We start from the raw sequence: 16412 nt of genomic DNA, 5'->3' as shown, positions 1-16412 counted from the left end.
CATGCCGTAGTGGACAAAATGCCAAGAAAAATGCAAAAATGCAAAATGCAAAAAAAAATGCAAAAATGCAACAACAAAAAAAGGGAAAAAAAAAACCACGAATGGGGGCGATTTTTGTTGATTTTCAGATTTAATAGTACATGTATTTGTAATCGTTGATCAATACGTGTACTACACATATTTTAAAGAAATAGTATAAAAATTGTGGACTTAAAGTGTTTTAAGGAAAAACAATTGGCATCTTTCATTTTCACGAATACAAAACTGGAAATTTTAAAGGCCTTTTTCTCAGTATTTAAAATTTTTTGTTGACATGTCGGTGAGTGTGAACTTTAAATTTTATACCCTTTCCCGATACCCACAAACCCTCATTTCGACCTCTGCCCGTTCCTGTCTCGTTTTGGCAGAATGCCTCGTAGATGTTCTCCGACACCACGAAATGGATGACAGAGATCAAAATAGCAGGACTTGATCAAATTGGATTGCCGGCTTATCTCCAGCGACCTGCTGTCAGATTGAATAATGAAGAATAATGGGATTGGAATAAAATTCGGATCGGCGCAATTTTATTTTTATTCGTGGACAATTTAGGAAAAGCTGCATCAGCGAATGATGAAGTCACATTATTCGGATGCTATCATCATACAGGTTGACATCTTAAATTGATATGATCTTGCCACGATATGGGATATGAATCAGAAATCGTGAAAACATCTGTCAAAGGTCAAAGAATATTGCAATGAGTAGACAAGGCAACCCTCGTAGAGCTGGTCACAGAGTGCACACAATTCTCGTCAATCGAGAGAATGGCTATTCATTAGAAGTTTTTGTCATGCATGTGGCCTTCACAGTGGGGGGACATTTCGCTGTTTGATTTCAACTTTTTGATTTTTGGGCCAAAGTGGGACTTTAGACATTGATTGCAAATGTATCTCGAATGTTAGCCGGACTGCCATCTGTAGCTTACGGACAAAGGCATCAGAACTGCTCAACGATAAAGACATGAAACACCTGAGCAGTCCCACTTGACAGCTCACCCAGCATCAACCAAAAAGTCTAATTGTCAACAATCACATCAAATATTTTCTTTTCTTTTTTCCTTTCTCCAGCCTAGTCCCTCCCCAGTGTTTGTCAATGCTGATCATCTGAAACAGTCTCCAAACGATATTTCACCAAGCGACAGCCTTCCAATGGTAATTAAAAAAAAAAAAAAGCAGGATTTTTTTTATAGAAAGGACAATATGTTGTTTGAAGTAAAGACACAGACAAAAATAAGAAAAGTAATGTGAGAATTGAACAATGGTAAGCAAGGCAGTCTGTCATTAGCCAATGTGGCCCATCAGGCCGGCATTTATCTCCGGTTTCAGTAGCATGAAACGACTGAGAATATTTCTACTCCCCCTGGATGGGATGCTAGTCCATCGCAGGTTACTCCCCAGCTAATGCCTGGGTGGAGAGAGACAAATTGGAGTGAAGTGCCTTGCCCAAGGACACAATTATGGCCAACGGCTGAATTTGAACCCCTTACCCTCTGATCATGAGTCACGAACCCTAACCACTAGGCCACATTCCCTGCTGGAGCACTGTATAAAATAACCTCTGTAATGTGCGTGACTTTTTCTTCCTCCTTGTTTTCAGAACAATATAGAGGAGTGGGAGTATGAAGACATTATATTAAATCGGGTAAGTCTCATCTTAAGATTCATGAACATTGTCTGCTCATGGTTTGGTCAACCAAGGGTTCCTCAAAAGAGGCTTTGTCACTATCTTGCAAGCCTGAAGAATCCCACGAAGGGAAGACGAGGATGAAATATTCTCCAGTTTTGATAGATTTGTCCATTCTGACTTCTCAGGGTGGAGCTGGGCTGGGCTTCAGCATCGCAGGGGGTGTCGACAACCCACACGTCCCCGATGATCCCAGCATCTTCATCACCAAGCTTATCCCAGGGGGTGCAGCGGCGGTTGGTGGAAGACTCAGGTATGGACATTTGAGCTGTTGAATTTTCAGCTGAGGATTGAACTTATATTTGATCTGACTATAAATGTGTGTCTACCAGTGGGGGGGAGTTGTAGTAATTGTAATGTCCAAATAGGGTGATTAATATATTTAATGCCGCAAGTGAGGAATTATGTTATCACGTTTGGGTGAAATTTAAATTTTTCCTATTTTTAAAAGTTTGTTTATTTATCACATAATCTTTTTTGTCTAGATTGAATGATGTCATTATCAGAGTGAACGAAACAGAGATCCACAACGTTCCTCACCAAAATGCCGTTGATGCCCTCAAGAAGACCGGAAGCATTGTCAACCTGGTGAGTTGTAGCCTCACTTGAGGTCAAAGTTCGTATCAGGTCAAGGGTCAGTTTAAAAAGGGGCAGTTAAAAGGTAATTTAAGGTAAGTCAAATGTTTCATCGGTTCACTACATTTCAAAGACTGGATCAGGTCAGTGCAGGTCAAAGGTCGCACCTGGTAAATGCAAGTCTAAGGTCATATCAGGTCACTTAAGTTCAAAGGTCATATCTGGTCACTTAAGGCCAAAGGTCATACCTGGTCACTTAAGGCCAAAGGTCATTTCAGGTCATTGTAGGCCAAAGGTCATATAAGGTCAGTGCAGGTCAATTCTGTATATTTGAACACAATTCTCATTCCCGACAGGTCGTTAGGCGGAGGCGGCAGCGACGTACCGGTGATGTCATCCGCATCAAACTGGTCAAGGGTACCAAAGGGCTGGGCTTCAGCATCGCTGGAGGGTGTGGCAACCAACATGTTGCCGGGGACAACGGTATCTTCGTCACCAAGATCATCGATGGGGGCGCGGCCCAGATGGATGGCAACCTCCAGATTGGTGACAAAATCATCGCGGTGAGTTTGGAGAGACAGCTATTTAATGCTTAAAGAACAAAAAAAGTGTTCAGTGCTTCTATCAATATCAAATTATTACCCCTGTTCATCAGGCCTATCAAGCTTCCTCAGACAATCTCAGCTACCAGGGAAATAAACAGCTCGATGCAACCACTTTGGCACAAAAACCTTTTTTGCTCTTTGATGGGGAGGAGCAATTAGTGACAAAGTGTTTTGCCCTTGGAAAAAAAAAAACAGTTTCTTGCCCCAAAACACACAAAAGACCATAATCCCCTTAGCTGGATTCGAACCCACAGCCAGCAGAATTAACCCACAAGATCTTGAATCAACTCAACAGACCATGAAACCTCAACACTCTAACAAGATCGTGTCCTCCTGACGAACCCAGATTCCACTCTTAACCGTTGAATTTCCTGTTGATTTTCATCGTCACTTTGGGTTGTTTTTTCTCCTCAGGTTGGCAACGATAAACTTGAAGAGGTAACCCACGAGAATGCGGTCGCTGTCTTGAAGGCGACCAGCGAAGTGGTCTTACTGACTGTCATCAAAGGTGCTGTCATCAGCTACCCGTCTCCTCCGGCCAGTATAACCTCGCAACCAGACGTGTCCACCATGCAACCTTCTTCCCCGCCTCCACGTAAGACAGCATTTTGTTTGATTTTCACTGACAATTCCCCTACGTCTATAAATTGCCTGGTTTGTCTGAAGTAGAGTCAGGGAACCAGACTACAAGAACAGTATTTTTTTTCTTAATTTTCCAGCATCTATGAACACAAAACAGGTCAGTGTAACAATCTTTGCTATAAAATGCTAACCCCAAAATCCATCCATTTTGGAAAATTACAACAAAAGCAATGTTGTATATATACCGTTAACTTCTCAAAGAAAATGAGCCCTGAGAAAAATGTCAGCAAGTCTATTTGACCCCAAACTGACCTTGATTGACCTCTGGTTGACCCCATGACACAGCGTATCCCGAAGCCATAGTGTCCAGCGTTGCCGGCGTGAGTTTACAATCGGAGCCCGCCCTCCAGCGACCTCCGACTCCGCCCCACCAGGAGATGTCAAACATGATGAATCCTCCGTTAACCTACCACCAGCCGCCCCAAGACACCGCGTATGGCTCCATGAAGAAGATGCACGTGCCGCCCTCGCCTACCGCTAACTATGAGGGCAACGGGGTAAAACCGTACGTCCAGAATGACGACGATTTCCCCAGGTTAGTACGGGTCCTCAGTCCAAATGATTTAAAACCTCTTTGCTAATACTTCTAATCTCTGAAACAATTATGTTTACAATCGCTATATTCTGACTTAGTGTCCTTCTCTGTTCGTTTTTCTCCTCAGGGAAGCAAGGACTGTGGTCCTGAATAAAGGAGCAACAGGTTTGGGTTTCAACATCGTCGGTGGTGAAGACGGAGAAGGCATCTTTATCTCCTTCATCTTGGCCGGAGGTGTGGCTGACCTCAGCGGGGAACTCAAAAGAGGAGACCAGATATTATCGGTACGCTGGATGTATTTTTGAATAAACACAATGTAATACAATGTAATACAATGTAATACAATGTAATACAATGTAGTACAGTTGCTTATGATTCAAGGCCAAGTACGATCACTTGGAGAAAACATTTTTCACCCAATTTCATGTTAACAAACTAAAAGTAGAAATTATAGCTCTTTAGACAATATGCTTTTTGAGAAAAAAATGCTGAAAATCTATACTTTTTTTGTTCAAGATTTGTTGCTGCTTAACTAAGTTTGGTCACCTGAGAATTCCTGGTTCCTGCCTCTACATAATTATTAGGCAGGGTGATAATGGAGAGACAGGAACCAGTCTTAACAAACCACCACATACAGTGTTGGGAGAATCCTAAATTATTGGTCAGAAAAATGTTTGCTTGTTTAGACTACTGGCACTGATTTTTTTTTTTCTTTCGACAGGTCAACAAGAAGGATTTACGGGGCGCGACCCATGAAGACGCTGCCTTGGCCCTCAAAGGCACGGGACAGACCGTTCTGATTGAAGCTCAGTACAAACCAGAGGGTACGAGGAGCCTACAAATCAAAATCCTTAACCCTAAAGTATTTGAATCTGTTGACAGATTCCTTAGATAGGTTAAAGTGTATTTAGGACCCTGATCCATGTAATAGAACAAAAAGACAGTTTTATGTTTCGGGTCTTCCCTAAATAGTTTGGATTGATACCAGCAGGAAGAGTCACTTTAATGTGTTTGGACTCGCGTCAATAGTTTGCTTAGATACAATATTGGAATTGACAGTCATTTGCAAAAGTCATTTTTGAACAGACCTAGGAAAGAAAAGGAGATGTCTTAAACTACACTTATACCCATAGAGAAGTCAATTACAAGTGCAACCAGAAGCCCATCTTAAGTCAAGACACAAGTAGCGGGGGTGAACATTCGCAGAGAAATGCTGTTGACTAAGTTTATTTTGTAAGCAAGTGACTTGACTTGGGACTGGATGACTTGTGATTGACTTGTGATAGACTTGTGATGACTTGTGATTGACTTGTGATTGACTTGTGATGGACTTGTGATGGACTTGTGATTGACTTGTGATGACTTGTGATGACTCGTGATTGACTTGTGATTGACTTGTGATTGACTTGTGATGACTCGTGATTGACTTGTGATTGACTTGTGATTGACTTGTGATGGACTTGTGATGACTTGTGATGACTTGTGATTGACTTGTGATTGACTTGTGATGACTCGTGATTGACTTGTGATGGACTTGTGATGACTTGTGATGACTCGTGATTGACTTGTGATTGACTTGTGATGACTAGACTACATCTCCTTGATGATGCCACAGCCATTTTGTGTCCAACTCCACCTTCCGACTCCCATTTTTATTCTGTGCCTTTGCCGTGATGATAACCACTTAAGACCAGAACTGATGTGTCCTAGACACACTGACTGCCAAACTAGAGGCTGTTTCTGAGCGAGGCTTATTGAAGACAAAAGATGATAATCATTATCTCAAACCCCCCCCCCCCAAATAAATGTATATCCCAATCAAGATTCAGTAACATTTCTGCTCCAGTTATCAGCAGATTTAGGGTTCAACTCCCACTCGAGTAATTGTTATGTACGTAGCAAAATTCATAATTATATTTTGGTGGTTTGTTTGTTGGCAGAGTATAACCGCTTTGAAGCCAAGATCCAATCGCTGCGAGAAGAAATGATGAACAGCTCAGTGAGTAGTACGACGACGGGAAGCCTACGTACATCGGCAAAGAGATCGCTCTATGTCAGGTAATAACCACTCACACAAAACGTCGACCAGATTATAAGTAGCTTAACACCCATTCAAAACCGACACTCTAGTTTCATGCTAAATTCAGCTAGCTGCTTCTGTTCGTTTTAAATGACATTGGTTCCATATTCTTTTGTCTCCTTCCCTAGAGCGCTCTTTGACTACGACAAGACAAAAGACAGCGGTCTGCCGAGCCAAGGGTTGAGTTTCAACTACGGCGACATCCTGCACGTGACCAACGCCAGTGATGACGAGTGGTGGCAAGCCAAACAGGTGCTACCCACGGGAGAGGAAGGCGAAATGGGTGTCATACCAAGCAAGAGGAGGTCAGGAACTAGACCTGGGACTAATTTCTATTTGTGGATAGAAAAAGATTGGACTTGCATATTTAAATCAAGTGGTTTAATTTGAAAATTTTTGATAATGCAGGTTTTTATTTGTTCCTCAGGGTGGAGAAGAGAGAACGAGCGAGGCTGAAAAGCGTCAAGTTTTCTGGAAGGGGAGGAAGTCTGGAAAGCAAGGTGAGGAATAGGCCTTCATCATGCTGCCACCATTTTAGTCATGTTCCCTATATCCAATAACAGTACTGAATTAATTTTTTTTGTGCAAAAAGAAACCAGACTATTTTTCCTTCCATTGTGACATCTTGTTAACGCGTTAAGATCTTTGTAGTAACCCTAACTTATGAGACTATGTAGGACAGGCATGAAATATGTCAGGATTTTTTCTTGATTTCAGGATTCTTTTTCTCAGGATTTTCCTGATTTCCGGGTTTGTAAGAATCCTTTTTGAAAATCTGGAATTTGTTAGGTTTTCGGTTATGGTGTTTTTACCTATAAACGTTCATAGAGAACAAAAGAAAAGGGTATTTTAAGGGGTGCCTTTAAGCAAATACAAACATATACCGAAGAGCTTTGAGGTCTTGACGACCCTTGAACCCTCTACTGATAATGCCACGGCCATCTTGTGTCCAATTCCACCTTCCAACTCTCATTTTTTTTCTGTAACCATAGTAATCAGTGCCTTTGCTGTGATGATAACCACTAGAGACCAGAAACTGACGTGTCTCACAGACACACTGACTGCCAAACTAGAGGCTGTTTCTGAGCGAGGCTTATTGAAGAGAAATTATGGTACTCATTATCTCCGCCCCCCACTTGCCAAATATAGATGAGGATGTTTACTAGTCCACCGTGTTCTTACTTACATTTTGTCAACTTTGCTCGTCTTTGGGGTTGTTTCCAGGGTTCCATGAACGAGAAACGTAAGAAGGGGTTCTTCTCCCGGAAGTTTAAAAAGGGACGGGAGAGCGACTTGGACACGAGCGACGCCGAACGTGAGTCTGCTTGCGAGGATTGTCCAAACTGTTTGTCTGTCTTCTGTTGCTGTGACTGTCTGTCTGTCTTTCTGTCGGTCCATGTATTGACTTGTGTGTTTTGTTTGTTTGTTTAGCGTGTGAAATCTCATGTTTGTCTCTTTGTAATAAACGTGTGTTTTTGAGTTCATACACAACGTCTCTGCAGATTGTGTTGTGTGGTGTTGATGCTGTGTAAATTCATGAAAGTTTAATCAAATCTGCCTTTATTTTACTCTTTGAAACCGTTTAAGTTAAAGACATCGATCCAATAACAAAAAAATGCTGTAACCAAAACCATCAGATGGAAAGCTTGAAAAGTAGTGTTTTTATTTTGTGCAAGTTTTCTTAAATCGACTCCTGGTATCTCTGTGTTTTTTCTGTTACTCTGTTGAAAAGTTTCTTATTTGTTTTCCTTTTCCTTTGGTATTTTCCGTCGTGGAAATTTTGCCTCCTCTTTACGCCCACAGACATCACCTCAAACGCCAGCGATAGCGAAAGTAGTTACAGTAAGTTACGCCCTCGACCTTGACGTTTAACACTTTGACCTTTCAACCCACGGCCCCTTCACTGCACTGTGACCTTCACTGCATTTAACCTTAAACCTTTGACCTAATCATTCCATTTTGTGGAATTCCTCAGTGTCGTGCTTTGTTCCAATATTTGCTTCGTATTTCTACATTTTTAACATTAACAAGATTCATAATTGTGGTTTTGGTGTTAATAATCCCATGCTTATGCAAATTTCCTGAAGTAAACAGTTGTTTACTTTTTTGTTTTTGTTTACATGTTGTGCTGTTTGCATGCTTCAAGACCAAAATGAGTCTCTCATGCTAAAATGCTACATAAAATGGACCATTACAGCTTATGAAACATCCTTGTGTTTTTGGTTTTCATATTTCACATGTAAGGATAGAAAAAGAATATGAAATGTCATTTTCCCCCAAATGAAAAATTATCCTTAATCCATCTAAATTTCAGCCCCCAATTAACTTGAAACTTTGTGAGATAATTGTGGCTTTTTTTTTTAAACATCTGGCTTATTCATTCCCCTTATATTTCAACAATTTCACTTCATTTTATTTGTGACATGGAATGATGAAGATTTTCAAGATTGTAACAATTTCCTCCCTCTGATGTCCCAAGCAGACTGCATGCAGTCCATACTCATGAATTTGTAGTTAAAAAAAATCAAACATAACCTGATCACTGTTTTATTTTACTCATTAAACATATCTTTCACATTTACCAACCATTTTCCCCACTCGTCACTCTTTCATTCTCGTTCCTGGACCCCCCCCCCCCCAATTATATTAAGACTCCTCCCACCCAGGAGCTTGCTTTCCACTTCCACTTCCAATCTTCATTTTTGCTGCGGCCATCTTGGTCAGTTCCCTGAGCGCAATGCATTGCCATTGCACTATTGTGCCAATATGTCACCAGTCTAAATTTGCTTCCAGACTTTGCTGTAGTCAAATTTATATTTTAAAAAAGTTTCATTTTAAAAAAAAAAAGAGCTCTCTTTTTTCCTCGCCATTTTGCACAATCCTAACTGTGGTGTACAGTAACAGCCCAAAGAATGGTGGCTAGGAACTGTTTGTGTGCTGCTTATTAAAAATAAAAGTCTTTTCCGCCCCCAACCGACCCTACCCCACCCCACCCCACCCAACCTAACCCCATACCCCCACCCAACCCCACCCCATACCCCACAACTGCTTTTAGCTTTCGATTCACTCACTATATCCGCTGTGATCTGTTGTCATGTGACTTTTGCAACATGAATAAATTGAAATAAGCACTCTGTTGCCAGTGGGCTTGGCTATGATGCAAATAACACTAAATTATGCTGTATATTGTTACATTAACTTGTTTGTTTCTAGCTGGCAGAAAGGCCGTAGAAACACTGTCTGCAAATTGAACCAGTATTAAGGTCGGGTCATACTTCACGCGAAAGCTAAAGCGAAGCGAAATTCGTGACAGCAACAACGACATGAATTTCCCTTCGTGCTTGCTTTCGCTAGAAGTATGAACCTGCCTTTAATCAGCATTTACTAACAAATAACTAATCTTTGTCCAATTAAACTAAAATAATGGTGCAGAGATAGCTCAAATATCCTGTAAAAACACCGGTGAATTACCATACTAAAAAAATACGTACCGTTTTGACAATGCCTGTCAAAATGTTTTGTCAGTTGTGCAGATGATAAAGCTTCAGATTGGTGCCAGTCTGGGACACAAATTCTCTGTCTTTTCATTACATCTTGGGTCTTGGTGTCAGACCTCCAGGATTCTGTCTCGACTTAAGGTTATGGAGCTGTCAATTTCTTGAACGGTGTCCGTATTCACAAAACCCAAAACAGCTTGAAATAGACGTAACTTTAACCTTGTGTATTTTTTGTTCAAACAATAATTCTTTTTTTTTGTCAGGAAATGACGAGATGATTCTCTCCTATGAGGGCGTGGTTCAGCAAGAAGGTAGTTGTTTCTTAGATATTTGACAGGAATCCTTAAACAATTCACTGTTAAATTACCATCATGTTCTTGGGATGAAGATGTGAAGATTGAAGAAATATGCCTGTCTTTCAAAAATTAGATGTGATTGAGAACTCAAGCATAATCTGTCGCAGGATTCAGCTAATTTCTTTCCACCATTCTTTTTTGTTTTTCAGTCAAATACACCCGGCCGGTTATCATTCTCGGTTCTGGCAAGGATCGCGTCAACGACGACTTGATCTCAGAGATGCCTGAGAAATTTGGAAGCTGCGTACCCCGTAAGTCTCTCAACTTGCCTTTAAAAGTTGTTAGATTTTGCAAAACTGAGGCTTTGTATCGTTACTTGTTTAAAAAAAAAAGGGAAACATGGGATAAACTTTGTTTATCCTAGAAAGTGGAGAAGGCAAAGACAAATGTGAGCAAATACGGGACAAAAAGAGAGGAGTGTTGCAAAATATATTTGACAAGTTTCAAACTTGCCTTTCCTGCCCGTGATTCTGCTGTTTCTTGATAACCAAATTCACCTGTTAGATGATTAGGTTCTTGGTTCTGGGTTGGTTCTTCTCCTAAATGCTCCGCGTGGGAGTTTATACAGGAGGCCAGAAACACCGGGGCAAACCCCTTCTCTTAGCGATAAGTGTCACTGGGTTCTTTTACATGCATTGGATTACACAACACACGAGACCTACGGCTTTACGTCCCATCCGAAGCATGAAGCAATAATGGTTCAGTGCCTTGCTCAAGGGCACAAGTTTCCACCCGGCAGGCTGGAATCCACGTCACTGTTGCCTCTGAAACACCAGAGCATGAGTCCGGTGCTCTTAACCGCTAGGCCATGACACTTCACCACATACCAGCCTACCAGGCCAACAAGTCAATTTCTTGTCATTGTTGCTCTGCCCTTTTGCCCCCAGACACGACGAGGCCGCGAAGGCCCCACGAGGTGGACAAGCGAGACTACCATTTTGTCGAGTCTCGCGAGCAAATGGAGAAGGACATTCAGGATCATTTATTCATAGAGGCTGGCCAGTATAACGAGAACCTGTACGGCACCAGCGTCGCCTCGGTCAGAGAGGTAGCTGACAAGGTACGAACTGCAGTCAAAAATCTTCCCTAAAAATGTAACTTTGCATTTAACTATTTCCAAGGTTCGCAGCATTGCTAATGTTGCTAGCATCATGACTTTGGGTGTGATCCCTGGCTACATGGCATATGGGTGTATGGCTTCTGACTAGTGTCCCTTGAACAAAAGTTGTGATAAAATGGGGAACTGCCAACATAGGGCTGGATAGCTCAGTTGGTAGAGCACTGGAACGGCAATCCGGAGGTTGCAGGTTCAATCCTCACTCCAGTTCATTTCTTTGTTCAAACTATCAAACTTAAAAAAAAAAAAAAATTGAATTGCAGAAAGTCGCACCTTAGCAGTTTTACAGCAAAGCATATTAGTGTCGTTAACGTGTGTTAGTACCTGTATTGTAGTCTTGTATGCTTCCCAGGTTATGAATTTATGTATAATCGTCAACCTCCTTCCCAGGGTAAGCACTGTATCCTCGACGTGAGCGGCAATGCCATCAGGCGATTGCAGGTGGCCAACCTCCATCCCATCGCCATCTTCATTCGTCCCAAGTCGGTGGAGTCGGTCATGGAGATGAATCGGCGGATGTCTCGGGAACAGGCCGAGAAGACGTACGAGAGAGCCATCAAGTTGGAGATAGAGTTTGGCGAATTCTTTACAGGTGTGTCCAAGATTCCGTGCTGATATTTTTTTTGTATCATTGGGGGATGGTTCTGTTGAAGCCCTTTGCCCTAATATTTCTTATCAAATTTCTTCATTGATGATGCCTTAAAATTAAATTGAAGAACTAAACAATTCTTTTTTTGTCCTTATAGCCATTATTTCAGGCGACACGTTGGACGAGATTTACTACAAATGCAAAGAGGTGATCCACGATCAGTCAGGCTCGACAATCTGGGTACCTGCCAAGGATAAATTGTGATCCCTGCACCACCCAGTAGCACCCACTTCAGTCCATGTCACAACCTGTAAGGTACCCAGTTGAGCCCGATGCAGCCTGTTTTGGAGGAACCCAGATTGGGCAGATCCTGCTTGATGTAAAATAGCATAATAATAAAAAAAGATTTGTATAAAGTGTGTAGAAGGCACAGGGCTGGTTTTTGAATTCCAAGCAGTCCCAGTTTTGATCCTTGTAGGCCTAGCCTTGTAGCACCCGTTACACTCATAGAGAAAGCAGTGAGGACACCCATAGGCACCCATTCAAGTAAAGGTAACATGGGTGTAAGGTGGTGGTACACAGGATTCGGTAATATGTGCAGTGTCACTCATGAATTTTTGTATGGACACTCAAAGCACAGGTGTGATTTAGAGCCCAGTAGCGCCCGTTTCATTCTATACCTTATCCCCTGTGGAACCCACTTGTACCCAGTTGTACCCAAGTTTTCTGGAGAAACCTTAACTCTAGGTTGGATTTTGAAATGAGGACAGATTCGCACTTGTTTGAGTAAATGTTGTTATACAGGCGATGTGAGTCAGTGTGTTTTAACGTGTTCCATCCCGTTGCTGAAGCTGTGGGATTAAACGGGTTTGGTGCACTGAAAGATTGTTGTTTGTTTGGGTACCAGTGGGCGTATTCTGGGCGTAGTGGGTTAGTAGATTATCCCCCACCCTTGCAAAGCCTACTCCAACCTTTCCACCCTTTTATCTCAAAGACTATAAATTTCTCTGATGTGTACAAAGTGTAAATTTAGCACAGTAAAGAGGCCTATCGAAAAATAATAAAACGCTGTCATTTTACGTCAATTTTTTTGGATGTAACGGAAAAATGCAGCGTGCAGTTTGGATTTCTTTATTTGTTACATTTAGCTTCTTCGTAGAATATAATTGGAGCTTTTTGTTTTTTTCAAGCTTGTAATATACAGCAGGAATCTTGGTCTATTCTCAGGACGATTTCTGTTTGGCCTTGTTCGGTTTTTTTTTGCCTCGGAAGTACAACTGTGAGGGCAGTATTTGATGACGTTGCTGTTTTTGACGTGGAAACTGACAGAGAAATTTGGCACGACCACCTGCAGTAGTTGCATTTCAGTCGTGCTTGGATGCATAAATACAATGGGTTTTTTGGAGTAGGAAGCTGCTTCCATTGCACTTTGCAAATAGTTTTATTCGAAGTGTTCGAGGAGCCATATTATTGTTTTTGCAGCTAGATCAGACAACTCCGCAACACAGTGAAAAATGCCGCTTCAAACTGTCCACCTGCCAACCAATAGAGGGCGCTATCCTATTAAATTTTGTTGGTATAGCAGAACGCCCCGGAATTGATGAAGGAACCAGGACAAAAATTGTACAGATCCGTCAGTGAAGTGTTACATGCTTTGTATACATAACAGTCTTTGGTCACGGTGTTCGTTACAGTGACTTTCTGAGTACGATGTAAACAGAACTCATCAACTGTATTATTTTTGCTACTTTTTACTAAATCTGTTCAATTGGAATTGAATGGATGTCACTGAAAATGTACATTTAATTTCAGTGAATGTCCTCTGAAGTTACAGCCCGCATCTGTAAAAAAAAAAAGAAATGGCCAAATAAGCCTTGAATATTCTCAAACATTCAACAAACCCACTTTGCTTACACTGGCTTTGTGTCACAATTGTTTTAGTTGATTTCGTCTGTTTACTCACTAGATTGTTGCCATGGTATTTTGTATTAAAGTTAGAAACATTAGAACCTCTTGCATTATAGAACTTTTATTCTGTCGGTCAATTCAATGAATTATAATTATGATCACTTCCCCCTAACTAAGGTTACAGTAGTGTTACATTTTGTTGTATTTTGAATCATGCTTTCGCAGTTTGGATATTATTACATCAGATTTTAGTTTGAAAACATAATTGCAAGTCTTTAAAAATTTTATTTTTTTTTTTTCCCAACAATTTTGTTATTTAAAAATTGACACACATACATTTAGAGCAGTTGTTATATTTGGTTTTTCATTTCTGTTTTGCCATTATCACTCAACTTGATTTTTTTCCAATTTTAATTGGAATTTTTTTTCCTTTCCTTTTTGGTGAATATATGCTTTCTATGTTTGTTCTTTTAGAAAAAACTTATATCAAGTTACCCTGTTAAGTTTGCATTCATTTTTAAGATTTGAGGATGTTGAAGTTGGGTAGATTATGATTTTGAGCCCTATATAAGGAAATATCGTTCATAACTTCTGATTGTGGTCACAATACACAAGTTGATGCAGCATGCATTTTGTACAGCATATATCAGGGCTGCTTGGAGATGGCCACATTAAACAGGTTGGGCTCTAAATGCCACATAGTCATTTCTCGTTAATTATAGTTGACAAGACTTGAAAGTTATTGAGGTGCTTGAATAGCAAACAAGGAAAGTAATATTGAATAATGAGTGAGGTTGTTTAAGACTGGAACATTTTGAGTTAATACTTATTGGGTGACATTTTTAAGCTTTGGTTAAATGATTTGCTTCTCTTTCAGTTTTTTCCCTTATTTGGTACTGGATTTTTTTTCATGAGCAAGCCTTGGAAGATTACTTAATGTTTGTTTTTGTTTTTCTGTTTGGATAATGTGGTCCTTGTGGGCCTATTTTTGTTACTTCTGTTTTCGTTTTGTTTATTAGAGGAAAATAATCGGTTTGACATGGCGTGCACAAGCCTAATTCTGCGATTCGTGTAGTTCGTGTCTGTATGTTTGGTTGCCAAATTTCGCTGCTTCAACTACACTCTGAAATTGAAGTACAGAAGCTATGCATCTGCATGTAATGCTGTCAGAGTCGTAGTTGGAATAATAAGGTCCCTTTTATTCGTGTGGTAAAAAAAAATATCGAATCAACCTAAATTGTTCGTTTCATAGGTAAAAAAACTCATTGTCGAAAGAGCTATCTAAACAATTTTTAATGAAAGATTTGGATGCAGGTGGATTTTGTAATCATGTTTGATTGGACGGGGGCACAATACGGGAACGAGGTTGACGTTTTCAACTGAGATAAGGACAAGGTAAAAATACCAAAGACTCTAGAGCTTCCCTTTTCTGGATGCGAGGTTGACAATATTTCTTAAACATTTAGATTTTAAAAATGTCACCTTCAGTGCGTGCCCACTAATATGGCATTTTTATTAGTTCCTGTATTTCCATAAACATTTGAAATTTACACATTGAAAACAAATGTGCCATCCACATAAATATAATCACTGAATGCGGACCCTAATTCGCCAGCCTCAAGGTTTTAAAAGCCATGAGAAAACTGATTGTTAATATGAACACTTTAATTTCATATTTTTTTTTAAAAGCAAGCTTGTAGATTACGCGTACTTAAAAAAAACCTGCTTTACATATAAAATGCATGCCACTTTGAATATCGGTTAATTAAAAAAAAAAGAAGACCTACAGGTGTTTTTTAAGCACATTAATCAGACTATAGGGCGGTGTATCATATTAACCATGACAGTAGACTTGCACAGTTATTGGAATTAGTTATTATTTTCCTATTGTATGAGAATTATAATTAAAAAGATATTGGGCTTATTTCAGAAATCGGAGGAGTAACGTGTGGATTTTGTTAGGAGTTTGTGAATGCAAGGTGTGTGTGAAGATTTGACGTCCTACGTGGTGCAAAACTAAGACTAGAATGTTTTTGTCTACAAACCTGACAAATACATATAACCTTAACATGTTCCTTCATTTTCATTTTTCTCCGATTCCGACCCCAAGAAATGTCCTGTCCCTAAGACAAGGAAACCAACTAATAAATTCATGATTTTTAAACCAATAAAGCTGTGATATCTTCCTAATATTTCATTCTATATTTACAAATCGCTACAATTGGTACATTATTTACAAATTATTCGAGTTCCGCATAATTGTCATCTTAATGACAACAACTTAACATCTTATTAGTTTGAAATTATATAATTTTTTAACAGACTATACCCGTTACTGCTTTCTGTGGAATTAAATATTTCAGATATTTGGTTTGGTTTTAGATCATTGGTGCTGGCATATACATCAGTTAATGGAAAATATAACAATTAATGAGAACATGAATAAGAAGAAATATTGCTACAAATAGTTTCTTGAAAGTCTTGCTCTGCCTTCTACTTGACTTCCCCTGAGACGTATGGGATTATTCTGATATCATTTTCAGGAAACGACATTGTTTTATCTTTACCCAAATATCACGTGCCTTAAGTGATCCGTGGACAAGGTTAAAAACAGCGTTTGTGTTCACAATTCCATAACTGGAAAAGTACATTGAGCGATTTAATAATAATAATAATAATACAAAGTATTTATATAGCGCTTTACAAAGAACAAAGCGCTTAACACTCATCCACAACAAAAAATAACAGGAAAGAAAAACAGACACAATACGATTACGAATGG

General features: G+C 40.0%; 1 protein-coding gene across 6 annotated transcripts in view; it reads left to right on the top strand.

Annotated features, from left to right (window-relative positions):
- The window catches only part of LOC119724294 (disks large homolog 2-like), a 67932-nt gene extending 52369 nt beyond the window's left edge, over positions 1–15563 (top strand). For all 6 annotated transcript variants that reach the window (XM_038195278.1, XM_038195277.1, XM_038195279.1 and 3 more), the window contains 19 exons: positions 1110–1193; positions 1639–1683; positions 1854–1978; positions 2211–2313; positions 2658–2864; positions 3321–3501; positions 3834–4083; positions 4211–4367; positions 4805–4907; positions 6024–6141; positions 6292–6468; positions 6591–6663; positions 7388–7478; positions 7967–8005; positions 9924–9971; positions 10166–10267; positions 10904–11076; positions 11524–11725; positions 11880–15563. In XM_038195278.1, the coding sequence (XP_038051206.1) occupies positions 1110–1193; positions 1639–1683; positions 1854–1978; positions 2211–2313; positions 2658–2864; positions 3321–3501; positions 3834–4083; positions 4211–4367; positions 4805–4907; positions 6024–6141; positions 6292–6468; positions 6591–6663; positions 7388–7478; positions 7967–8005; positions 9924–9971; positions 10166–10267; positions 10904–11076; positions 11524–11725; positions 11880–11986 (2385 nt within the window). In that variant the 3' untranslated portion in view covers positions 11987–15563. The remainder of the gene's footprint in view (positions 1–1109; positions 1194–1638; positions 1684–1853; positions 1979–2210; positions 2314–2657; positions 2865–3320; positions 3502–3833; positions 4084–4210; positions 4368–4804; positions 4908–6023; positions 6142–6291; positions 6469–6590; positions 6664–7387; positions 7479–7966; positions 8006–9923; positions 9972–10165; positions 10268–10903; positions 11077–11523; positions 11726–11879) is intronic.
- The last annotated feature ends 849 nt before the right edge of the window (positions 15564–16412 follow it).

This window comes from Patiria miniata, unplaced genomic scaffold, assembly GCF_015706575.1.
Source record: "Patiria miniata isolate m_02_andy unplaced genomic scaffold, ASM1570657v1 HiC_scaffold_18, whole genome shotgun sequence".
NCBI lineage: Eukaryota > Metazoa > Echinodermata > Asteroidea > Valvatida > Asterinidae > Patiria > Patiria miniata.
This window is presented reverse-complemented; position numbering and strand designations above follow the sequence as displayed.